General features: G+C 38.7%; 2 protein-coding genes across 9 annotated transcripts; one reads left to right on the top strand and one right to left on the bottom strand.

Moving 5' to 3' along the window:
- Positions 1-638: 638 nt before the first annotated feature.
- Positions 639-10420, bottom strand: LOC127421088 (carboxy-terminal kinesin 2-like). Of its 5 annotated transcripts, none has more exons than XM_051663841.1 (17): positions 9360-10420; positions 9035-9064; positions 8597-8680; positions 8401-8494; positions 8216-8281; positions 8076-8111; positions 7740-7944; positions 7411-7576; positions 7081-7248; positions 5334-5453; positions 4967-5251; positions 3192-3356; positions 2855-2993; positions 2454-2593; positions 2249-2322; positions 2060-2135; positions 639-1961 (listed from the first exon to the last, which is right to left on the bottom strand). In XM_051663841.1, the coding sequence occupies exons 2-17, from the start codon at positions 9044-9046 to the stop codon at positions 1917-1919; spliced, it is 1875 nt and encodes a 624-aa protein (XP_051519801.1). In that variant the 5' UTR covers positions 9047-9064; positions 9360-10420; the 3' UTR covers positions 639-1916. The 5 variants fall into 5 exon arrangements, with proteins under 5 accessions (XP_051519801.1, XP_051519800.1, XP_051519802.1 ...); XM_051663840.1 differs by having other exon boundaries at positions 9409-10420; XM_051663842.1 differs by having other exon boundaries at positions 10058-10420.
- On the top strand, positions 10146-25615 carry LOC127421091 (zinc finger protein 384-like). 4 transcript variants are annotated; one of them, XM_051663847.1, is made up of 12 exons: positions 10146-10290; positions 11601-11668; positions 12007-12295; positions 13252-13374; positions 16735-16770; positions 17131-17297; positions 17553-17629; positions 18014-18238; positions 19877-20044; positions 20298-20376; positions 20667-20825; positions 21127-25615. In XM_051663847.1, exons 2-12 carry the CDS (start codon positions 11606-11608, stop codon positions 21511-21513), a joined length of 1773 nt encoding a protein of 590 aa, XP_051519807.1. In that variant the 5' UTR covers positions 10146-10290; positions 11601-11605; the 3' UTR covers positions 21514-25615. The 4 variants fall into 4 exon arrangements, with proteins under 4 accessions (XP_051519807.1, XP_051519806.1, XP_051519808.1 ...); XM_051663846.1 differs by having other exon boundaries at positions 16732-16770; XM_051663848.1 differs by lacking the exon at positions 16735-16770.
- Positions 25616-25930: the final 315 nt, after the last annotated feature.

Raw genomic sequence — 25930 nt, 5'->3', positions numbered from 1 at the left:
ACCCTTGTGCGACCATCGGGACATTTTTAACTTTCATTTTTTTGTTTTGTTTTTTCGATCATTTTGGCTGTGTTAATGCCAACGGCATACATTTAGCCAAATGCGTGTATTTTGGGGAGAATTTTGATATTTCAACCTCAGTTCCTAAAACACATCTATAATACACTGTGTACACTAGTTACACGCAGGACCTTCAAGACAAAAATGTCCCCAATGAAACCCATTAATACGGCAATATTTGATCGCAGTGCCATTAAAGCATAAAATCTATGATATTGTGCTTTCATTCCAGAGTTAAATTGTCTTCAAAATGTAAATTGTTAATATTTTCCACCAGATGGCACCATTTTTCTCATGTTAAGCCTATGGAGCAAATACATGCTTTTTTCCTATTTTCTGTATTACAGAGCACTGCGGGCCAGTTGAATAAATTATGCAGCTAAAATTGTGTGGGTGTGTTGGTATGGATGTCAGAGTGATTTGTATGTAGGTGTTGAGAAATGTGTGTGTATAAAAACCAACAGAGGCATTATGTAAACAAACTGGCATTTAAAGGGTTAAAATCTGTGAAAGTGGAAAATAATATTAGTATATAATATTATGGTTGTTTTTTGACACAGACATTTTTGTCCTCTATGAACCTCAGAGTAACTTTTTTTTTATTGAAGCACAAGAGTTAACAGCAAAAAAGCGCTCAAATCTGGTTTACAGTGAGGCACTTACAATGACAGTAAATGGGGCCAACCCATAAACATTAAAATACTCACTTTTTTTCAAAAGCAAAGCCATAAGATGTTAACAATAAGCATGTTAACATGATTTGTGTCAAATTTTCTGTCAAATTATCCAATTTACAACTTCATTGCCTTGATGACAGAATGCCATAAACCCTAAAATGACCATAAGTGACAATTAAAAAAAAACTTTACAGCTCAAATAATACACAAGTTTTAAATGAAGAATTAATAAGTGCTATTATAGAATCATAATTTTCACATTTTTGCCTTTAAACCCTCCAGAAACGGGCCCCATTCACTTCCATTGTAAGCGCCTCACTGTAACACGTGTTTTTGCTTTTTTCCCCCAAGAAAAGGGACAAGTCAAAATGTATGTGTGGTTATCAACATTATGCCACAAATGCTGTCGATTTAACTGAACTTACACTGAATCCAGAATATTCCTTTAAAAAAAAAGAACGGAAGTGACCAAATACAGCATTAAAAAATTTTTTTTTAAAAAAAATAAATAATTCACTCTTACCTGTTTTGTCAACAGAAATAATGAAAAATAAAACTAAACAAAAACCTAAGAGTCCAAGGCCCCCCCAAGCATATTCTGTCATTTTATTCCTTTTGATAATGGTGGCTAATACCAAAGTACCTGTTTTACAGTACATTTTGTATTTTGACAAACTATGGTTTCCATTGTCAATTTTTGTAATAGAAAAACATTTATCATTTGCATTTCCGTAGCCAAAACATTTACAGCCTAAATTAATTTTACGAACGTAAAAAAAAAAAAAGTATAATATATATATATTTTACACATTTTGATAACATCCATGGCTAAGCAAACAATATTGAAACTTTGTCCACTTGGCATCATAATCATGCTCACCGCTGCATTACACGGCGAAATGGAAAATTTATTAAGTTCTTACAAGTTTAAGTACAATATGCATTTGATGGCCGATAAACATTGATAAATTGTCTGCCAATCAGAAATCTAAAAAGATACCAAACCAGACTATACATTAAAATATATCACAGAAATGTAAAAATACACTGAAAGACAGATAGGTGGATGTCCTTAAATATGGAATAAATGAGAGGAATAGATTTAAAAAAAACAAAAAAAAAAAAATAAACCACACACTTAAAAATCACAACAGGGGAATATGGAAAATGATGGCTAAGCTACTTCCGATTAGCAGAGGCTGTTCCAATGACACAGTCGTTCACCTACAATAGTAACATCATGAGTTATAAACAGTGTTAAAGACCAAAGACAAACTCAATCTAAATTCTATTGAAATACAAACTTGTACATGATCACCGACCTTGCTGGCAAAGCGAAGAGAATTCAGGGACTCACTGAAGCTTTCTTCCTCAGGGGAAATATTGACAAACATCAAACTGCAAAAAAGGAAAAAGAATGTCACATATTCCTTAGAACACTACAATGAAATAATCCCAAATGAAATTTAATTGTAACAGCCATATCAAAGTGTACTCTAAGTTTTGCTTACGTTTTGCTGTTGCCTCCAAGGCAGTTCTGGAGGAGGTAGGTGAGCTTGGAGTTACGGTAGGGAACAAAGCTGTCCTATAAAAGGTTGAGAGAAAGTGAGCGGGTAAAATCCAACAATCCTTGCAGCTGTAGGCAACTTTTACTTAATGGGATAAAATGTAAGGATCCATTTGATGTCACAACTATAGTTTATTACTTTAGTGTACCTTGTTGGCCAAAGCAGCGATCACAATTCCCAGGTTGGTGAGGGAAGAATTGATGGCAGTCATTTCCTTGAAGCGTTCTCCTTGTGACTGACTCTTTTGCACTCTTTCACTGCCAGCCAAGTCCACTAGACACAATATAGCTGGAAAGCAATCGGGCATAAAATGATGACAGAAACCAGGTCATAATATTGGCCCCATTTGGATTTTTGTTCTACTATCCTGATTTTACAACCAAACGCTTTTCTTCCTAAAAGGTTCTAGACAAATATATACACGATGTACAATTCTCACTTACAGTATGTGTTAGAAGTAATGACAATTACCTCTTCGCAATAAATATTAGGCTTTGAAAGCATGGACAAACGCTCAACTCAATGCTGGTAGCATTATTTGATACTTACACTTGCATTTGGTGTCTCTATCAGAGTTCTCTCCTTCTATGTCTAGCTGGAACACAGAGTGAGAACGCGAGGAGTGATCGTTCATGCAGGTGCGGGCAGTGGACCGGTTTTGGTTTGCCAACATGATCAAATTGTGTACCTAAAACATGGGGAATCAAATCAGAGAAAGTTACAAAACTGGAAGAACATTCCAGTATCTATAACAGACTACAAAAACTCTGTCTCATGTTGAATTGGGCATTTAGCAGTCCACAAACATAAAAAAATGAGCTAATGAGCCTGTGCCTACATTTGAGACTACATTATTTGGTCGATCAGTACTTTAAATAAACATAACCTCATCCTCATTGTTGACTTTTTGGTAGGTCAGGTTGGTGACTGTGATCTCGGTGTTGGAGACCTTCCTGATCTCATGCTCAAGTCTCTTGTTTGGTTTTCCCGTATACAGAAGATCTTGAAGGGTCTCGTTGTAGATCTCCACGAAGCTGGCAGTGAAGGTGTACTACAAAATTTCAAAACAGGACTATTAACAAACCATAAGGAGGCCACAAGAAATCTTTTTTCTTTAGCAAAGCTTACCAAGTAAATGTATGAAAAGATGTCAACTATGGCTGTCAATTTAACTCCGTTAATTTAATGCAATTAATAATATAAAAAATAATGTGTTATATAAATATAAAAAATCATGTCTCCGGGCCGTAATATAGAATATTCCTACCATCAGTGCAGTTCAAGCTTTAATATCACCTGTTTTCAGCAGGGTGTAGTAAGCAAAACTCCAACTGTATAGGCAAAGATTTGTATTGAAGGGTTAGTTCACCCAAAAATGAAAATTCTCTCATCATTTACTCACACATCAACCATCAGAATGGGGAAAAATCCTTGGGGGCACAGGCTCACCAAAACTGGACAGATGAAGACTGGAAAAACACAGCCTGGTCTGATGAATCTTGATTTCTAATGAGGTACACAAATGGTAGGCCCACTGCAGCCTCAGCTTTCTGTTCTTGGCTGACAGAAGTGGAACCCAACGTGGTCTTCTACTGTTGTAGCCCATTCGCCTCAAGGTTCCACGTGTTGTGCATTTTGAGATGCTATTCTGCTCACTACAATCGTACAGAGGGGTTATCGGAGTTACCGTAGCCTTTGTCAACTCGAACCAGTCTGGCCATTCTCCGTTGACCTCTCTCATGAACAAGGCATTTCCGTCCGCAGAACTGCCGCTCACTGGATGACTTGTTTCTGCACCATCCTGAGTAAACTCTAGAGACTGTTGTGCATGAAAATCCCAGAAGATCAGCAGTTACAGAAATACTCAAACCAGCCCATCTGGCACCAACAATCATGTCATGGTCGAAATCACATTTTCCCCATTCTGATGGTTGATGTGAACATTAACTGAAGCTCCTGACCCGTATCTGAATGATTTTATGCATTGCCCTGCTGCCACACGATTGGCTGATTAGATAAATCGCATGAATAAGTAGGTGTACAGGTCTACCTAATAAAATGGTCGGTGAGTGTATATAATTGCCTTTTCATTATACATCTTGCCATTGCAAACTCTAGGCACAATCATGATTTCAAACTCATTTACACTTCCAAGTGCTTAACGCATGCGCAGAGCACTAGATGGTGCTATAGGAAGTGTAACTGAACTTGAAATCACAATCACCAACGAGACTGCAGTCAAGATTTATAGTGAAAAAATTGTAACATTTTGTTCTGTTCTAACCCAAAATCGAATGGATTGCTTCAGATGACATTGATTGACCCACTGGAGTCTTATGGATTACTTTATTGGTGCCTTTATTTGCCTTTGAGCTTCAAAGTTCTGGCCACAGATCACTTTCTTTGTATGGACCTACAAAGCCAAGATATTCTTCTAAAAATCTTAATTTGTGTTATGCAAAAGAAAGAAAGTCATACACATCTGAGATGGCATGAGAGTGAGTAAATGCTGAGAGAATTTTCTTTTTTTGGGTGAACTAACCCTTTAATTAATATATGCAATTAATCTGATTAATTAATCAGCATATCATGTAATAAATACAATTTTGATCGATTGACAGCCCTAGTCACAAGACATTTGCATTTTCTTTTAGTTATTACCTCCCACCCTTGCTCACAGAGTGCTTTGGCAGACTTAAAGATTTGCTGGACAGCGCGTGGGATGACGCCCCACATGTCCTCCATTTCGCCCCCTTCCATGGTGAAGGTCTTACCGCTGCCCGTTTGACCATATGCAAAGCAACAAACGTTGTAGCCATCCAGAGCTGACTGGACTAGCAGGGAAATCTCTTCAAAAACCTCGTTCTGAGTGGCCCGTGGCCCAAACACGCGGTCAAAGCTGAAGTTATAGCTTTTCTGTGTGTCGGCTGTGCGCCCTGTGTGCGACTAGAAAAGAGAGGGTGATATTGCAGGGACTGAACCATGACCACATGCCAATAAAATCATGAACATGAATGGATGCATTTACCTCTTCCACTTTGGCCAGCGTGAGAGCCTTGTTGTCATGGGCAGGCAACTGGATATGCAGAATATCAGACTGATTGCCGGTCAGCAGTGGGCGGACTCTACAAAAGACTCTGATGTTGCCCTATAAAAGGAGGTTAGATTTGTTTTAATGTTTCTAACCACAAAGAAAGCAAAAATAAACTGTGCAAAGTAATAAGATCACAGTCAATCAGAATATGTATGATGTCAGATTATGTTGTTTAATATACAGCTATGCTGAAGGGGATTTTTGACCAATGAGATTTCATAGTGGGCGTAGCTACTCAGTGTGATGTGACAAATAGAAACCAAGTGACTGACAAAATGTTTCGCTCGTTGCGGACACAGCTGTTTAGGACAAAAACTTCCATATAGACCTTATACATGCTAGCGTCATCTTAGGATAGACTTACCATCTCTTCAATGGCATGAATGGTATAAAACTCCTAGATCACATCTGATTTTCCACAGCTCATGTTGTCAGGAGTTCTATGTATACTGAATGTTCTTGGACAGATATTTTATCAATGTTTTGTCCGAGGAACTATTCAGAAACACTTTAAACGGCAGTACAGCTCATTGCAGAGACTGTAAGAGTATCCCTCACAGACCCGTTATCATTCCCATTAAAGATCAAAGATAGCGCTAGCGTGAATAAAGTCTATAGCCTTAAGACCCAAACATAATTTTAGTAATACAAAAACTGCTAATTTACCATAGTAGTATAAAGTTGTTTCCAATTTTAGAACTTTGTTGAAATAACGTCACAACACTGGTAAACCCAATAAGTGATTTTATTAAACTAAAATCATGTTAACATGCATTATGTTTCCATCTTGTGGCTATACTTTTGGAAAAGTCTGTATTTTAACATTTATCAACTGGCCCCATCGACTTTCACTGTAAATGCCTTACTGCAACAGGGATATTTTCTTTGGTAATCTACATTATGCCACAAATTTTGTCGATTGAGCTTAACTAGTTTTGAACCTCAAACATTCCTTTAAAATGGAAGAGATGCAATTTCATCACGTTGCTTCGTAATCATGTCACACCTGGTTAGGACAGTTAGGGTCCATTCCAAAACTTAGTCTGCTGCCTTGCTGTCTCCTGCCTACATAGGCAGCTGTCTTCTATGGCAGCATCCTTACTGAAATGATGCCTCATAAGAGAGTGATTTGGAACAATCTACATAGGTGGCAGCTCCGCGTATCTTTCAAATGGCGCTCTTCACATGCAGAGACTGATTTCAACACAGGTGAGGAAAGACACGATCCTCTAATGAACATAAATATGCATAGCACACACATTTTGGGTAAAATAGTCAGTTTTCTATGATATTAAACAATTTTTTTTAATCGACACTTTTCCATATCGAATGGATTATGAGTATATTTATAATCCAAATTTCTCTCTTCTTCCACCATTTTGGATTTATTTTTCCACTGAGCACATCACAGGACATTCTGGGATCGCCTCCCGTACCCGGAGGATACGTAAGATGCTACCATAGAATTTGGCCAAAATAAGATAACTTATGAGGCAGCAAAATTAATATACCTACCTTTTGGAACAGCCTTCCCATCAGGAGGAGCACGCCTATGATGCCTCAAAATGCTGCCTCCGAAGGAAGCTCACTAGGTTTTGGAACAGACCCTTCATAAACAAATTTACAATATAGCATCATATTGTCCTCCAAAATATCCAGACAGTCCTTCACTACAGCTTACTTTGAGCTCCTGAATGGTGTTGTGCAGTTTCCTTCGCTCCATTTCTCCAAAGTGGAGCTCTTCCCGTTGACGGACCACTGTCTCCTCAAGGTTCCTGACCATTTCCTGACACTCTTTCAGACTGTCTTGACACCGACCCAAGGCAGATGTCTGAATGGAGAGCTGAGTCTAAGAAAGACAGAATACAAAAATACAAATGTATGTATGTAGTGCTGTACACTTGACATCAGATCCCCTGAGACAGATGTTAATACTAGTAGGTGTAAACGCATCTAGACTTCACCTGATTGCCTTTTCTGATCTTGTATTTTTCAATATTGGCATAGATACCTGTACATTGCGGAGCTCAGACTCCAAATGATCCCTGAGACCTTCCAAAACCTTGTGTTCCTCAGTTAGCTTATTGAGGTCTTTCTTAAGACCATCCCTCTCTTTAGAAGTTTGCTCCAGGTCATCTCTCACAGTAGCCAGCTTTACCAGCTCCTCTTCACAGTCCCTAAAACAGAATTAGTTATATTAAATTAATATTAGTCACTAATTTAAAAGGTGTATATTGCTTTGTCTATTACACCGTCTCTCTAAGACGATTTAACATACACATTGCCAACCATACAGAATAAGCTTGCATGATTTAATTCTGACAATTTTTTCTCATTTACCCGAGACGCTTTTTGATGCGATTACATTCCTCTCTTATTTCAAATTCTCGCTTTTGGGCTTTGGAAATGGAGTCTTTTAGACTGTCGTTTTCCTGATTTACAGATTTTACTTTGCTCTGGTAAGTTTGGACTTTGGCCTCCATGTCACTGACTTTACCCTTCAGGTCCCATCCTGGCCTTCGGGACACACCTGAACCTGCAGTTGCTGAAAGTTGACACATTTAAGCACAAATCAACAAACTAAAAAAACCTAAAATGTCTTATTACATTCAAATCATGCATATACAGAAAGCCTTGTGATTGAACAAATGAAGTAAGTTTCAATATCCATCTTACCTTTAGCAATCGCTGCAATCGGTCTTTTATGGTCACCTAAACACGAAAACAAATTTCATAGTAAGTTTCCAGATTCAGAAAGCTCTGATGGCAGATATGTGATTTAGTGCAGCTATAATATTGATGAAGTTAACCGACACCTTTTGAAATACCTCTTGAGGGGGCAAATGCGACTGTTGCAGCTCCAGTTGGACGAAGAGGTTTGACTGATTAGAGAGAGAAAAACAACATGAAGACTCTATGCTCTACTTCCTGATTCATATTCTATGGTGGTCAAATAGCCTTAAAAAGCCACGTAAAGATGGCAAATTTCAGTATAACTCACCAGGAGCTTTGATTGCAACTGGTCGCCTTGGGGGCGCAACGCTGGCAGCGGGTTTAAACCTTGGCGGCTCTGCATCCACCTTGCGCATCTTCTTCTGTAAATAAATTAAAATATTTTGCATTATACAGTATATTCAAAATAACCAAAATTTGTGTTAAATGAACACTGCTGGTACAAAAACTACTAAAAACAACACCTGTGCAGGCTGTTGTTGCTCCCCATCTGTGCTAGAGGTGAGTGCCCGTTTCCCAGACATAACTGGGAGGCGAGATGATGTATTCTGAAAAACAACAAACATGCTTGAAGGCAAGACAATAATATGTTTTCTAAAGCACACATGCATTGCAGATATGTATATATGATAGCAGACTTAAATGAACCATTGGGGTACTTTGAAGATATGCAATCCAAACCAAATACATTTTTTAGCTTAACATCAGTGGTCAAATATAACAATAAAGTCAAAATCAAAGCAAAGCATTCAAAACTAACATTTCAGTGCTCATGTGGCGATGAAATTAATATATTAGTAAGTGTACAGCAATAACAAATAGCTTGGGCTGATTTTGACATAACTTCAATCTGTAGCTTGCTATACATAACCAAAACGCATATATTTATTACAAAATCTTACCTCTTTGTTCATGGATCCTATACAATTTTTCTGGAGGTCAAGCCCAACACAAACAAAACATGGTCACATTGACATAATAACACAACACATATTAAAAGATTAATGAACGTTAGCTAGCCAGATAAATTTGCCTATTGAGAGCGGAACCAAATCAACTATTTCCAAGTTGCTGATAAACAGATTTATTAATTATATACAAAAACAAAACAGTCGCAATGTAAAAACATTCATGTGTTCAATCGTAGCTGACGTCAGTCGCGTGGAAATCTGCACAATACACTTTATCTTGATACCAATGTGATTAACATACGCAGCAAATACTTACATTAACAACCTCATTGTTGATGTAAAGAGGAAAATAGGGGAAAACTAACCTTTAAATACGGAAATGAGAAATACGACAGCAAATGAACACTCCCCCGCGCAATGATCTCTCGTAGCCGTTTGGATTTCAAATTGAAAACTGTTTAGTCGCTATTCCCGCTAACCTCTCATTGGCCGGATATGAACCAATCAAAACACAGAATTGATAATCCCGCCTAAATGGGCGGAGAAACAGCCATTGGCCCCGCCCACCGCCCGTGTCTCGTGAGAGCCGACTCTTGGTCAGACTTTCATACACGTGAATTTCAGATCTTTATAGGTAAATAAATATACAATATATAAAATATAGAGGAGCATAGACACGTAATTTGATTGTTTTTTTTTCGTTGCATAGTTTGTCTTTCTTTATTGGAGTGGATTATTTGACCATTCCTGTCACGCTAATGCACCATGCACAGGACAAATATTAAAATAAATATTTTTCATATTCATATTTTCCATAAAATTTGAGATATGTACATTAAAAAAAATTATGAAGAGCTTAGAACGTGTTGGTAAATTCCATTTATTTCACATTAATTTTAATTTCGACACTAAATACACACTGTGCACATAGATTATGATGTTATAAATGTCAAATTACAAGCTACAAACATCCAAATCCATAAAAGTTTTGATGATTGAAATATTACAAACGACCTCACATGGCGGAAGTCATTTTGGCGGCGTGCTTTTAATCATTTTGACCTCATTCACCGGAAGTGTAGTCGAGAGAAGTCGGACAGCTCTTCGAGAGAAAAAAAAAAGTGGAAAAAAAAATTGAGGTGAAAAAAAATCGGTGAATCCAAGGGATTCGGGCGGATTTTGACGAAGTTTCCGAACTGTCCCGGCTCGGAGGAGCCCTGGGGGTTGAAAGGGAATCGTCAGCACCGGTAATTAACTTGAGTTATGAGTCAATTGTTAATTATTTCTCGTAATTTGAGCAACTCGCGCGCGCGCTTCTCCCCTGTTCTCGCCAGCCGGAAGTCTGCATGAAACTGCGTCTTTCTCGCACTGGCGTCGACGTTTTTTTCTCTTCGTTTTTTTTATCCTCGGTTTTTTTTTTTCTTCGTGTTTTTTTTTTTTTTTTTTTTTCCTCAGCGAGACTAACGGAGAGAGGGATGGAGGCATAGGGGGATTATTGTTTGCAAGCGGAAGTTTACATGTTGCATAGCTTTTGGACAGTGCTTCTTCCTTGCGCGCATAACAAAAGCTGACATTTTAATGGAGGGTGGTTAGGGAAGCCCTATTGATTTTTTTGTCTTTCCAGCTACCTTTCCTTAATACTATCCATGTATAGATTATTAGTAGTTCACTAAATTGCAACGTGCAGAATGAGCTGCTATTGCATCAGTTAGTGGATAAAAACACATCCGCAACCCTTGATGCCATGCAAAACGAATAAAAAAAGAAGTTGTTCGCTAGGTGTCCATCCCTTGTTTTTATTTTGGCATGCATACGAAATAAAGACTATGCAGATATGCATAATAGTTGTCTGTACGTGAGCTGTCCATGTGCAGTTTTTTACTTATGATCAGCAATCGCAGTAATTCAGTTTTGACGTTTTTGAAGCAGGATCGCGCGACGATGTCTTTCGTTTTTATTCTTATTTACAGCATGCGCTTTAGTGTTGCACGTCCATGCAAGTAATCCAGCTGGGGCTGCTCCCATCTCGCATGCAATTAGATCCTAGGTGCAATTGCACCAGACAACAGCATATATGTATTTGTAAAGAAAAACAAAGTGAAGGCGAAGGTTATCTGTGTCTCTAATTCAGTAAATGTACATATTGAGTTGGCACTTATATTTTAATTACTTAGTACTTTACGCATGCCATTTACGTTTTGCACGTTGGGTTGTGCATGCATCATGATGCCTAACCCAACACACCTCTTTGCCTGTCCTATGACAAGCATAGGGTCATCCACCAGAAATATGCACCTATGCCCTTTGCCTCAAGTGAATAAAGATGCATGACATTTGTCTGATATTTCAAAGACATTATCCTCAATGATTTGGATTAAGCAAGAGGCCATGTGTATTGTGTTGGGTACTTGGGTGTCAAAGTGACGTTCATTCTTGCCCAAGCGAATAAACCTTTATACAGCCACACTAGAAACCTATAAAAGACGAGGTGTCGTTTCACAACTGTTGCCAAAGGCAGAGTGGGTGTTTTACAAGTTATGTTGCTTTTCAATTGCAGAAATAATGGAAGATTCCCATTTCAACTCATCATACTTTTGGTCTCCCGTTCCAACAATGCAAGGACAGGTAGACACCTTATTATTGGACTCTCTTGAACAGTACATCGTTGTGTCTTTAAAGGGGACACCATGCTTATAGAGTATAATCTAGTAATCAAAACAACCATAACAGTCCGGGATGGCTAAACACCAGCCTCACACTTATCCATGTGACAGTTACACACTAGAAGCCTTGCACAACCATCCAAAAAAGTAACCCTGCCCTCGCTGCTCTCTCCTTCTCCCCCTTCATCCATCTTTTCATCATCTGCATTTATTTCTCAATTCCATCCTCCTTGCTTTATCTTCCTTCCCTTCTTTCCCTTGTTTTTTTTTTTTTTTCATTCCTTCCTCCTGCGAGTGTAGATTGAGAACGCCATGTTTCTGAATAAGATGAAAGAACAGCTGGGGCCGGAGAAGAGTGGCTCTTTTCCACATTCGTCTGCGGCACACTACCCTACGGCGGTGCTGACGGTGCCCATGGATGCAGGAGCTGTCGGGAGGGTGCCCAAACAAGAGGGTGGAGGAGGGGGCGGGGCAGGAGGTGGGGGAGTAGGAGTGCAAATGGGCGGCATCGGTGCACACCTGCACCCGCCTCACACGTCCCAAAACATCACGGTGGTGCCCGTCCCGTCTACTGGCATAATGACTGCAGGTGAGTGCTTAGGGTTGCAGTGTAAAGTATTGGTTACAATAACTATGGACCCTTTTCACAGACTTTGATGATGGGTTTCTGTCTTATTAAAGGAACAAATTACCCAAAAATGATAATGCTCTCAGAATTTACTCACCCATATGTCATCTCAAACTCATGTGACTTTCCTTCTTCCACGGAACACAAACAAATGTATTTTAGTGGGGATATGATGTCTGTTCATACAATGCAAGTGAATGGTGACCAAAACTTTGAAGCTCCATAAAGGACATTAATGCAGCATAAAGGTAATCCATAAGACTCCAGTGGTTTAATTAATGTCTTGAGCGATTTAATTGATTTTGGGTGAGAACAGACCGAAATATAACTCATTTTCACTCTAAATCTTGACATCAGTAGTCTCCTTGGTGATCATAAATTCAAGTTTCTTTACACTTCCTTGCGCAATCTAGTGCTATGTGCATGTGTCAAGCTCTAGGAAGTGTAATCTAGCTTGAATCACAAGTTTAATATTGCCTTTATATACTTTTTGGAGCTTGAAAATTTAGTCACCATTCACTTGCATTGTATGGACAAACAGAAATCATATCTCCATTAAAATATCTTAGTTTGCATTCTGCGGAAGAAAGAAAGTCAAACGAGTCTGAGATGATATTAGGGTGAGATAATGACGAGAGAATTATAATTTTTGGGTGAACTATTCCTTCAAGCAGGGTAAATCTATCAACTTTTTTTTATAATAATATTTTACTTTGTGTTATATTACCCTGGCATAATAATAATAAAAAATAGTCACCACTGCTGCAGTGGGGTTTCAAATACAGCTGCCAAGTGACTGACGGTAAATTTGACGTCTTTCTCTTTCCAGACTGCTGAGTTGATCTCTCTGGGGGTTTTATTTTCTAGTTTTTATTTTAATTTAGGACTGATGGTCATGTATTTCCTCTCTTTTTCAGCGGGTTTGGTGATCACGACTCCTCAGGGCACACTGGTCACTCCTCCTGCCTCCTCTCAGTCTTTTGTTTCGGGACCGCCCACTACGACCATGATTGTGTCCGCACTGCACTCATCTAACACAGGTAAATACCTATATGCACCGATAAGCCACAACATTAAAACCACCTGCCTAATATTGCATAGGTCCCCACTCATGCCACCAAAACAGCGCCAACCAGCATCTCAGAATAGCATTCTGAGATGATATTCTTCTTTTTTTATTATCAGTTACCATAGACTTTGTCAGTTTGAATCAGTCTGGCCATTCTCTGTTGACTTCTCTTGGCACCATTCGGAGTAAATTCTAGAGACTGTTGTGTGTGAAAATCCCAGGAGATCAGCAGTTCCAGAAATACTCAAACCAGCCCATCTGGTACCAACAATCATCCATGCGATTATCTAATCAGCCAATCGTGTGGCAGCAGTGCAGTGTATAGAATTATGCAGATACAGGTCAGGAGCTTCAGTTAATGTTCACATCAGCCATCAGAATGGTGAAAAAATATGATCTTAGTGATCTGGACCGTGGACGGAAATGCCTTGTTGAGGTCAACAGAGAATGGCCAGACTGGTTAGAACTTACAAAGTTTACGGTAACTCAGATAACCGCTCTGTACAATTGTGGTGAGAAGAATATAATCTGAATACTATTCTGAGATGCGGGTTGGCGCTATTTTGGCGGCACAAGGGGGACCTACACATTATTAGGCAGGTGGTTTTAATGTTGTGGCTGATCGGTGTACAGTCAAGCAGCTTGTGTGAACCGCATATTTTCAAATCTTTCTTTACTTTAAAACATTCTACAATAGTTAATAGGGGTGTAACGGTTCACACATCTCGCGATTCTGTTTGGTTCAATATACTGAGCTCACGGATCGGTTCAGTTTACGATTCTTTAAATTAAGCCTGAATCAAGAAATTTTAAGATTGAAAGTTATATTATTATTATTATTACTTTAAGTGCAAACATTTAAAATTTAGCACTGTTATTATAAGTGCCATATGACCCATCAGAGATGTACTGGGATTAAAAATCAGCCCAGAGCAGGGCAACGGTGACACCAAATGGAAATATTAGCTCATAATTTGCTTGTCTTTGTCTCTCTTACATACTGTCACTGATTATATACAGTTAAAATATTTTAAATTAAAGCTGTATTTTTCTAAAATAATATTGTCTCTGTTTATATCTAAATATTATTATTTTTTTAATATTTCATGGAAGTGCATGCTTATCCGTTTAAATAATGTCCCTATTAAAATCCCTATTTAGAAACCTATCTATTTGGTAACCATGGCAATTTCAGTAAGGATCTCATTCAGGACTAAAGATATTACACAATAACATTTCCTAAATGCATTATCCTATCTTAACTACAGTTAGGATATTGTCTTCCGTAAATTAATTTGTGAAAAATCCTTACTTAACTGATCAGATCAGATCTTAAAGTGCACCTATTATGATTTTTAAACATGCCTAATTTTGTTTTAAAGGTCTCATACAATAGATTTACATGCATCCAAGGTCAAAAAACACTTAAATTTGCTCATAATTTAAATTGCGGCATTACCCTTTTTTCCCAGTGTCAAAAACCACTCCTTCAATGATCCGTTCTAAAGGATTCAATTCTAAACTCCTCCTTTCAGAGAGCCTACTCTGCTCTGATTGGTCAGATATCCCAGTCTGTTGTGATTGGTCTGCCGCTTAGTGTAGTGTTTGAGGGCGGGTCACAGCTGTTCGCGAGCAGCCAATGAAGACCAGAGGCGGGGGTTTTTGTTACCAAATTACATAAGTTAGTACAGGAAGTAAGTCTGGAATTACTAACGACTCGTTTCAGGTGTTCAGAATCGGTTCTTTCTTTTGGGAGTCAATAACTCCATTTGTCGTACACTTTGATTTTTGAAACTTTGCAGACTTTTTTACTTTCACAAACAGCTATATAACACACTACATGATAGGAAATATTTGAAAAACCATAATAGGTGCTCTTTAAGACTTAAGAAAGGAAGTTTTCTGTAATACGCCCCCAGATCCCTCCAGGCTAAAAGGTGCTTCTGTTTCCCACTCCCTATATTACATTCACTTTTACATGGTTGCACTTTCATTTTTTGAGCTCCTTGTGCGCATTGAAGCGATTTCCATGTGTATGCCCGCATTGCTTAGGACGTCGCTCGTATTGGATACGGAAGATTGTAAAATAATAAAACAAACAAAAACTGTCCGATCTCCATGATGCGTATCGTAAATTTTGTTTTATTATTTATTTATTTATTTTATCCCCTTTTCTCCCAATTTGGAATGCCCAATTCCCACTACTTAGTAGGTCCTCGTGGTGGCGCAGTTACCTCAATCCGGGTGGCAGAGGACAAGTCTCAGTTGCCTCCGCTTCTGAGACAGTCAATCCACGCATTTTATCACGTGACTCGATGTGCATGACACTGCGGAGACTCCCAGCATGTGGAGGCTCATGCTACTCTCTGCGATCCACGCACAACTTACCACGCGCCCCGTTGAGAGCGAGAACCACTAATTGCGACCACGAGGAGGTTACCCCATGTGACTCTACCTTCCCTAGCAACCGGGCCAATTTGGCTGCTTGGGAGACCTGGCTGGACTCAACACACCCTGGTATCGATACTTTTTTGAAACGCGATGTATCGTGCCACTATACACCGTAACACCCCTAATAGTTCAGACTACTACAGTTTGGTGCAATAAAATAGTATAGCTATTGAAACTTTTTACCCTATTGAAGGGCTGCACTTACCATCCATATATGCCTAAAAATATGTCTGATTGGCATCTGGTTCACTGACCCTAAAGCAGCCTACTCATTTGAGACTGAGTTAGTGTAATTAGTTGTTCAGACAACCCAGCGATATTTATCAATTTTTTTCATTTTGTTTTGGTTCTCCCTCTAAATGGTCTAGAAGACTCCTCTGTTGGAATCAGATAACCGTAACATGTAAGAAAAAGTATTAAAATGAAAACTGCTGGCTAGAGAAATTTAATTTGATGATACTACGGTACCTGATGGGATTGACCTGAAAGACACAATAGGACAAATCCCATTTGATGGCTTCTGTTGAAACCCCCTTAGATAGTAGTTGATTATTTTAGTGCTAATATTTATGGCATGTGCTTGATTCTGAACTTTAAAACTCATATCATTTATTTTTAACAGCAGATAATGTCACGCATTCAAAATGTATGTAATTGTGTTTTCCAATTTCCCTTTCACTGTCTTAAAACACCAGACACACTTGTGCATGATTTTGCGTACTCAGCCAATCTCATAGCTAAAAATGCCCTGAGAAGTGAAAGCAAGAGTGATTTTGGGAGGGAGGAAGGATGAAAGAAGGGATGGATAATGGAAGGAGAAAGGGAGGGAGGGACAGCGAGCGCTATATGTTGAGTGTGTTCTGCTCTTTTCTATCAGAAGATGGCTGGCCCTCCTCCCTCTATTTCCACAGTCACAGTAAGTATAATAGCACATGTACATTTTTACCAAATACTGGAAGGGTACGACACCCACTTCCTACCTTAAAGAGACATGGCATTAGATGTAATTAGATTTGTTTTTTAAATTCATCCATAAGTTAATAAATTGATATAGATTAAAAATAATAGATTTCATAGAAGACTTTTGTAATTGCTTTCAAAAACCCCAAAACAGAGTAAACCCTTCATTATTGTTTCAAATATTATCCTCTACTTGCAAAAATGCAGGAAGATATGTACAGCTACATTTTACATTATGCATTGTCCTAGCAGCTGGGAGGATGCCATATCTTTACAATTGTGTTTAATGTATTTGCCTTTTTGGTGGCATTAACAGACAAGAAAGAGGATGGCAGTATTCCACCAGCTGTAGTCATGCCAGCACCCTCAAAGCGTGGCAGAAAGAAGAAATCTATGATGCCAAGGGTTGGTCCTGTTTCAACCCACTCACTTGCCACAGGAAATGATCCACTGATTCTTGCGCACCTGGCTGCTGGGGGACAGGTGAGACGTTGCAGAGGTGTCCTTAATTAAAAGTCTTCAAATAACAAAAAGTTCAGTTGTTAATGTATGATTAAAAACCGTCATGCATTTTTGGTCTGTCTAGTTTATTTATTTAGCTTTATTACAAAATTATACATTTCCTTAACTATCGGACCCATTGTTATGAGTTTGGCCTCTGAAGAACAATAGATGTTGACTGGTGAATAAGTCAGGTTTACAAGTTTTAAGCTGCTAAATGAAGTTCCCTTCTCACAGCATAACACAAGTGACCCCTACGACCTCTCCAATGATGAGGATGATCATCCAGGCAAAGATGGGAACAAGACCTACAGGTACATCAGATTAAGCAACACCTATATTAATACGGACAGGGTACCTTAACACTTAATCTGCCAACCCGGTTCATCTTAGTTCTTGGTGTGCATATAGCACTGCAACACTGTTTTGCAGCTGTATTAATGCTCTTTGAATCAGAGTGGTGGCTTCTTAGCTACTTTCTTAGTCAAATATACCAAACTTTATTCTCAATCAGTTTGGTAAGAAAGCATCTGCCAAGAACATAAATATACTGCATTGTAAAGTAGTTTATATAAAATGTTTGGCAATATATATTTTTTTTACATTGAATCAGTGTTTCAAATAAAATAAGACATTAACAATCATTTAAAGAGACTCTCAAAACTCGTATGGGTTTCCTCTTCTGATTTTCTTCATAGATGCCGGATGTGTGCAGTGACTTTCTTCAGTAAATCAGACATGCAGATTCACGCCAAGTCTCACACAGAGGCGAAACCGCATAAATGTCCGCACTGCTCTAAGTCCTTCGCCAACTCCAGCTATCTGGCGCAGCACATCCGCATCCACAGCGGGGCCAAACCCTACACCTGCTCCTACTGCCAGAAAACCTTCAGACAGCTCAGCCACTTACAGCAGCATACACGGTACTGAACAGTACGAGCGTGTGCGTGTTTACATGTTACTTCCAATGGGAGATACTAGGGCTGTCAACAGGGCTAAGAAACTAAATTCAAATGTTTTACTGAAATATTTCCAAAGTTCGAATCCTAATTTGTATTCAAATTTTAAAGACATTATTTCAGGTTAGGGGAAAATCTACAAGATATCTAATTTTTAAATAGATAGTTGTCTCCTACGTCCACAAGAGGGTGCAACAAATTAAAATAAATAGTGTTGTAAAGTTGTAGCGATTGTTTTTTTTGCAATGCATATATATATGGCTGTTAACGAGTGTGCTTAAAATGATAAAGTTAAAAGTTTCAATCAGTTCATGTTCTCAAATATTAAGAAAGTAAAATGAGAAAATAAACACTTCAGTAGATGGATCTATGTTTATATAGTGTTGTACAGTAGCCTATACCAGTGCCTGATACTACCACAGACTCAAGTTTTAGAATATTGGTGGCACAACATTTGTTTTCTCTAAATACAGTTCTATTTACATACCTAATCTTTATGCAGCAAGATGCTGATAAGAGAGCAAGGCATAGTCAAGACATAACCGCCAAAGACCTCCACATCTGGTGGCCGTTCACTCCGAACGTTTCTGTTTTTTTCAATCCAGCATGCGCCAGACGGACGTTGTTGCGCCATGCCTTGCTGTTTGTTCAGCCTCCCGTGTAGCAAAGATGCATTTTCTTAGACGCCATCTCAATGTAAAAGGAAATTCAACCCACGTTCTGTTATATTCGTTGCACTTCGTCTGTTTTAGCCCAAGAATGGAAGTCTTTGTGAGTGATTGGCACACATCCAAAATTCCAATGCTCATTTTAGCATTTGAAATTCCATTTTTATCTTAAATTCGATGAATATTCAAATTTTAATTTGACAGCCTTAGGAAGTACCACTACACCTGCTGTGACATGGACCGAAATTTTGGCAGGGCTTTGTTTAGTTGGCCTAGACAACCATGCATCTTTTTTCACTTTTTCATTCCCTCTTTCCATTAATACCTCCCTGCTCTATCCTAATGTAATCCTCGGACATGTGTGTTTACAGGTATACATCCACTCATATTGATAGACCACCAATTAAAATAAAATGGCACAATGTCCCAATGATTTGTATTATTCTGATCTCATCAGTCCACTGCACGTCTCATTTCTTCCCCCAATTACTAATATTCTGTTTGTTTCATTTAATTCTTTTGGCACCTTTTAGGTCTCTCAGTGTCATCTTTGTTTCTGTCTACATGTGATTTGACAACACATTCTACATTGGGTACTTTCACAACCAATGTTTTTTTTTTTTTTTTTTTTAACAAGACATTGCAAATACATTGCAAAAGGTTGATATGACCCGATACCACACGGTAGTTGGGGAATGGGAGGGGGAAAAGGAAGAGAGTGATTGAGAGAGAGGATAAGTTGATTGTGCGTTGTGTTTTTGTGTGCTGCGTTTCAAAACTCAGACACAAGAAGAGCACACTGTCTCACAGCTATAAGCATGAAACTTATGACACATTTTTTTGTTACAATCACAATTTGATCATTTATTGGTTTTTAATAAATCTCTCTGTTGTTTTTCTTCTCTTTTCATACCTTTCCTTCATCCCTGGTTAGAAACCACACAGAGGGCAAACCACACAAGTGTCCTCACTGCTCCAAAACGTTTGCCAACTCCAGCTACCTGTCCCAGCACATCCGCATCCACAGCGGGGCCAAACCCTACACCTGCTCATACTGCCAGAAAACCTTCAGGCAGCTCAGTCACTTACAGCAGCATAACAGGTAACAGACAATGACAGATAGAATCAGTATTCTAACATATACATTCCCCGTGCTCTTCTTCTTGCGTTTCTCTTCCTCACTTTCCTTCTCTGTCATGTGTCACACTGTAGTTGGGTGAGGTTAGGTTATGTGGATTTGGTAGGCATCCTGGAAATGTAAGTGGTGGTTTAGATTTTGTAGAATGACAGTTGATGTGATCTATAAATCCCTATGTTCTGTAATTAATTGCCTTAATTTTTATTTTATTTTGAAGGATCCATACTGGTGATAGGCCATATAAGTGTGTCCATCCCGGCTGTGAGAAAGCTTTCACCCAACTTTCCAATCTCCAGGTAACCATATTTTCATCTAATCAATAAGGCTGGCACATACAACACTTTTGTGATTATAGTGTAGTTTTCCGATTATGAAATAATGTGTAGCTGAAACGTCACCTTGCACTGCTGAAGATGTGCTCATAATGGAAGGTTTTGATCTAACACCGTCTACAAAATGTTGTACAGTTACTAATATTATTCTCTTTGAAATATTCCCCTAGTTTTGTGTGAGTGTGCTAGACAATGTTGGTTTCATTCACTTCAGGACTACCCTAATGGCCGTCACCTTTTTTCCCCTCCCACAGTCTCATCGGAGACAGCACAACAAGGACAAGCCATACAAATGTCACAACTGTAATCGCGGTTACACAGATGCAACTAGCTTGGAGGTTCACTTGTCTACACATACCGTGAAACATGCGAAACTCTACTCCTGCGGCCTCTGCAACCGCGCATACACATCTGTAAGACCCCACCCAGATCACCCAAATGCTTTCTCTAGTCTATTGCAAATTTTTCGGATATTTATTTTCCAAATTATGAATAGGAAAGGTTTTTAGAGATATCAGACATTTATTGGGAAAGCAAGGACATAGGACAGGTAGTTTACATGTTTGCTAACTTGATTTTGTTTTGCAAGAATTGCTTGAACTTACCTTTATACCGATATATACTTACCAGTATTGCTGAACATTGAGACTTTTTCCCCTTTTGTGTCAGAACTTTTTATCTAAATCCTTTTGTTTTAATATTTGTCTTCAATAGGAGACATACCTGATGAAACACATGCGAAAACACAACCCAGACCCTCTGGCGGTAGCAGCTGCGGTGGCTGCCCAGCAGGGCCAGAACCCGGCTCAGCCCTTGGGTGGAGGAACCGGCAGGGGTCGTGGGCGAGGTAGGGGTGCTGGAGCTGTGGCTACAGGTGCTGGAACAGCGTCTCAAGCACAGAACCAGCCCAATCCCACCGCACCAACAAGTTATCCTGTTACAGTGGGAATGTCCTGCCCTTTCGACCTACATCAGTACAAGACCGTTTCAGCTGGAGAGATCCAGTACAAGCCGGTCAGCGTGGCCAACTTGGTGGCCCACAAAGACCTCTGCCTCACTGTTTCCACCTCGGCCATCCAGGTGGAGCACATGAACTCGTAGAGGAATTAACTCCCAAGAGAATGAGAGAGAGAAGGGTGAGAAGACATGGACCATGAATTGGGAATGAAAATAAAAACACTGCCTTAGGACAAAAGAGGAATTCGAAATACAGACTGGCAGGTTTGCTGACGGAAATAAAAGGAAAGATGAAGATGGGCTTGCGGGAGCAGCTGCAAATGAGCTGTACAAATGGTCTTGAGACTTGCTCTGCAGTGTCACAGAAAAGGCTTTAAACTGTCATGACAGCTTAATGAGCCCATATTATGCTAATTTACAGGTTCATGATTTTATATTGGGGATCTACTAGAATAGGTTTACATGCTTTAATGTTCAAAAAACAAATTATTTTTCTCATACTGTACATTGCTGCAACACCTATTTTCATCCTCTGCTCAAACGCTCTGATTTAGCTCCTGTCTCTTTAAAGCCCCCCTTTCAGAAAAGCCCAGTCTGCTCTGATTGGTCAGCTGGCCCAGTCTGATTGGTGATTGGTCAACCGTGTGTCAGAAATGTAATGTCCCTTAACGTAACTGAGATTCAGGCTTCCTTAACAGCTGTAAACACTATTGTAACTATGGTAACAGTGGCGTTGGTTTTTGCCGTACCAGTTTGAGTCCGATAATGAAAGTTTGGAAGAACAAGCTGATCGACCCGAACCACCTTCGCAAGCATGACTTGAGCAGGACATTTCACAGTGGTAAGTTTTAATTTTGTTGCTTTCTTATAAGTACACTGATGATTATTGTGAACCTAACAAAGCTTCAAGTAAAAGACACATAGTGCATCTAAGTTAGTCATCTTTTGCTGGAATGGGCGTAGCCGAACTTTTTTTTGCCTGAGCTATGAACGGAGAACAGAGGCTTACTCCCGGTTAGTGAGCAAGTTAGCTGTGGACTACCGTGGATAGCGGCCATAACATTACAGCTTGTAATTATATAATTATATAAGAGTCTTGAGATCGACCATTTTGTTAAACAGTTTTAGGTAAATGCTGGCCCACAGCTGAATAGTAAACCCTTACCAAAACAATAACATTACATAGCAAGTTAGCCGAGCACTACTGTGGACTGCAGACATAAAATGACCGTTTGTAAAAATAAATCCATCTCCACACTTGATTACTATTCATGATAGTAAGAACGACAAACAATCTGCATAATTCTACACAATTGTAGGTAAAAGTGGGGCTGCAGCTGATTAGCAAAACTATTTCAACACAATAACATTAGCTAGCAGATTAGCAGAGGCCTACAGCTGTGCACTGGGTGTACACCGTAGCTACAACACAAAACTGCGCTTTTGAATTCTCAGTAGCAGATAAATCCACAAATAATCAAGCATACTTACAGGTTGTGATCCTGAAGCGCCAGATTGTCCCAACAAAGTGGGAATTGCACCATCTTTCAGGAGTAACCGTCTTGAAAATCCAGCATTGGTTGTGATTGTACTGCTGAGGAATAGTGGTAAAAATAAATTGTAACCACTGATTCTTCAATTCGTCTGCCTTTGGAAGTCCAAACAAAGAGGTTTTGCTTTCGCAGTTAAGAAAACAGCATCTTCTCGACATGGCGACAACACTAACCAAACTCATCCTGGCGGTCGGGCCAAAGTAGCCCTTAGGCGGGCATTATGCAAATGTGTTACAAAGTGGTGTAGATACTTTACGGAAGAAATGGTTGGACTACGAACCAGCCGTTTCATGTAGTACTTGAGCAGTGTTGTCTGTGGGAGAGAATAACTCCCTTTTGCATGGACTTTGTGCTTTGTAACTTTGCAGACCTTTTACATGCACAAACAGCTATATTACACACTAAAGGAAAGGTAAAATTCCAAAAAGCATAATAGGGCCTCCTTAATACCCTTATTGATCATTTATACACTATCAATGTCCAGCCCTGATTTTTATTTTGCCCTTTTGCCACTGTTGAGGGCTGTAAGCAAGAACCGTGGATTAACACAATAACAGTGAAATTATTTTTAACTTATGGTTCCCATTTACTCCTTTTCCACCAAACCGGTGCTGGTGTTAGAGCCGGTGCTCTGCCAGGCAATCTGCAAAGCTCTCTCAGAACCAGATTGCATTTCCACCAAGAGCAGAACAATGACGTAACCGACAATGCTACTACATAACCTGCCCACAAACAAACATTGTCAAGGCCTTTGTTTGAGTCTTACTCATAGTTTTGAGAACAAATTTTAACATCCAAAGTCATTTAATTCAGCATCTTTATGCTATTTCAGGCTGGTTTGATGTTTCAGTTATATGTCAAATGTATAATGAATAGAATTCAAAATAATCAATTAGGGATGTGCTGATACAATCTCATGTAGCCATACTTTTGCTCATGATATCGTATCATACTTTAGATCCCTGAATTGTTAGTTTTGTTGATTTATTTGTGTAGTCATATAATGTGCAACATTTCACTATTGAAGAAGCAGGTCGTCTAAATAACTCTTGAGATGCGGCATTTCTCCATGTGGTTTGAGTCGCTTCTGTGAAGCGAAAGAGAACTGAACCCACATTATTCACTTCTACACTCGCAGACACTATGGGCATCTGTCACACTTTTGGCACAGTTTCAATTGTGATACAATTATTAGAGGTAGACCGATATATATCGGTTTTACCGATTAATCGGTATCGATAGATGCTTTTTGGAACTATCGTTATCGGCAAAAATCTATGCCGATAGTTGCCGATAGTTTTTTCATAATTTCTTCATTTCAAAATAAGAGTTTTCGGTGTATTTCGGGCTTGTTTATACTTAAAAGTCCTGCGTTATGCACCAAATCTTAAAAACATTTCTGGTTATTTTGGGGATTTGTGTTGAACAATAAACTGCATCTGAGATTTTATTCATTTAGGACTCTTTTTCTGTGCCCGTCATAGTGAGGAAAGAATAAGATTTATTTTTTCTTTTCTTTTTTACATTCTAAAAATCGATTTTAAAAACTATCGGCCAATTAATCAGTTATCACCCTTTCCCACACCTTAGTTATCATTATTGGTAAAATCCACTATTAGTCGACCACTAATAATTATGATATTGTGATATATTAATATATATTGAATTGTGAGATATTTATTGCAATATGTATCCACACATACATGTGGAGGTGGTTGGTGATAACCAGCCCCTTTTGTTATTTTTTGCATCTTTATTTATTTATTTATTTTCATTAGCCTAGTTCCAACCCTATGAAACACCTTTTCTTTGGTGGAAATGCATGGAAAGGGACCAGATTGGACACAGGCTCCAGCACCATGTTGGTGGAAAAGGGGTTAAGCTATAGACTAAGCTATTAACTTAGAGTTAATTTTGTTTCTGGGACTGTGCAAGAATTAATGACAGAGGACGCCTTTTTAAACAGGTAATTAAGGTTACAATTAAGGTTACTTTCCAGTTAATGGAGTAGCACATTCTTTTTTAAGTTGTGCAAACTTATTCCACTTATTTATGTCGCATACAGACTGGGCACATTTAGACTGCAGATTTTCCGCCTTCATCCTGTTTACAAAATTGCTACTAGTTTATGTTTACTGGAGTATTCCAGAGCCTCAAAAGGTACACGCATACCTGCATTGCGTTGTAGCATTTTGCCAGTATGAGTCACGATTTTCCATTTTTATAGTTGTGACAAACGTAAACGCTTTCTAGTTGACCTTTTTTCAAACCGCACCGCACCTACAAGCTGTTATGATGTTTTAATGCCTTGATGACACTGCTTTGCTAGCCTCCTGATTGACATTTTAAGTAAAAGTGCAACTGGTTTGTCACTACCGGCCAAGACCTGTTGGAAAGTAGAAAGAGGTGGTTAAGTTAAAGACTGCACTAAAGGGGATGATAAAACAATGCTAAAGGTTATATGGGATATGGCACTTAAATGAACTTTTTTTATTAATTGTTTCTGTTTTTCATAATTTACATTTTAGCCTTTTATCACACATATGTATTTTCTATTGTTCTTGTGTTTGAATGTACTGTGTGTGTGTGTGTGTGTGTTTGAAGGGTTGATTAAAAGAGCATGTAAGAGAACATTTAAAGAAAGAGATGAATGTGTGGAAACATCTATAAAGTTGTCTTTTTTTTTTTTTTTACCTAAAAGATTTGTCAATTTATATTCTCTTGACCCTCCCTACAAAGAGTGTTTCTTTTGTTTCCAGAAAGGGAGGGAGATAAAAAATTATTGTGCAAACAACAATTTGCTTAACAGGTACTATTTAGTAGTGTATATATATATTTTTTTTTTACTTTATTACCAACTATTAACTGTTCTTTTTTATGCAGTTATAACTATTATCATCCATTATCCATTGGGAGTTACTGTGTATATATTGAGAATGTGTTTGTTAAAAAAAAAAAAATAAAAAAGGGGAGGGGGGGAAGGATTGTTTTTCTGGTGCAGTTGAAAT

The sequence above is a fragment of the Myxocyprinus asiaticus genome, chromosome 30 (assembly GCF_019703515.2).
Source record: "Myxocyprinus asiaticus isolate MX2 ecotype Aquarium Trade chromosome 30, UBuf_Myxa_2, whole genome shotgun sequence".
NCBI classification, from domain to species: domain Eukaryota; kingdom Metazoa; phylum Chordata; class Actinopteri; order Cypriniformes; family Catostomidae; genus Myxocyprinus; species Myxocyprinus asiaticus.
Note: the sequence above shows the minus strand (reverse complement) of the source record. Positions and strands in the feature narration are given on the sequence as shown.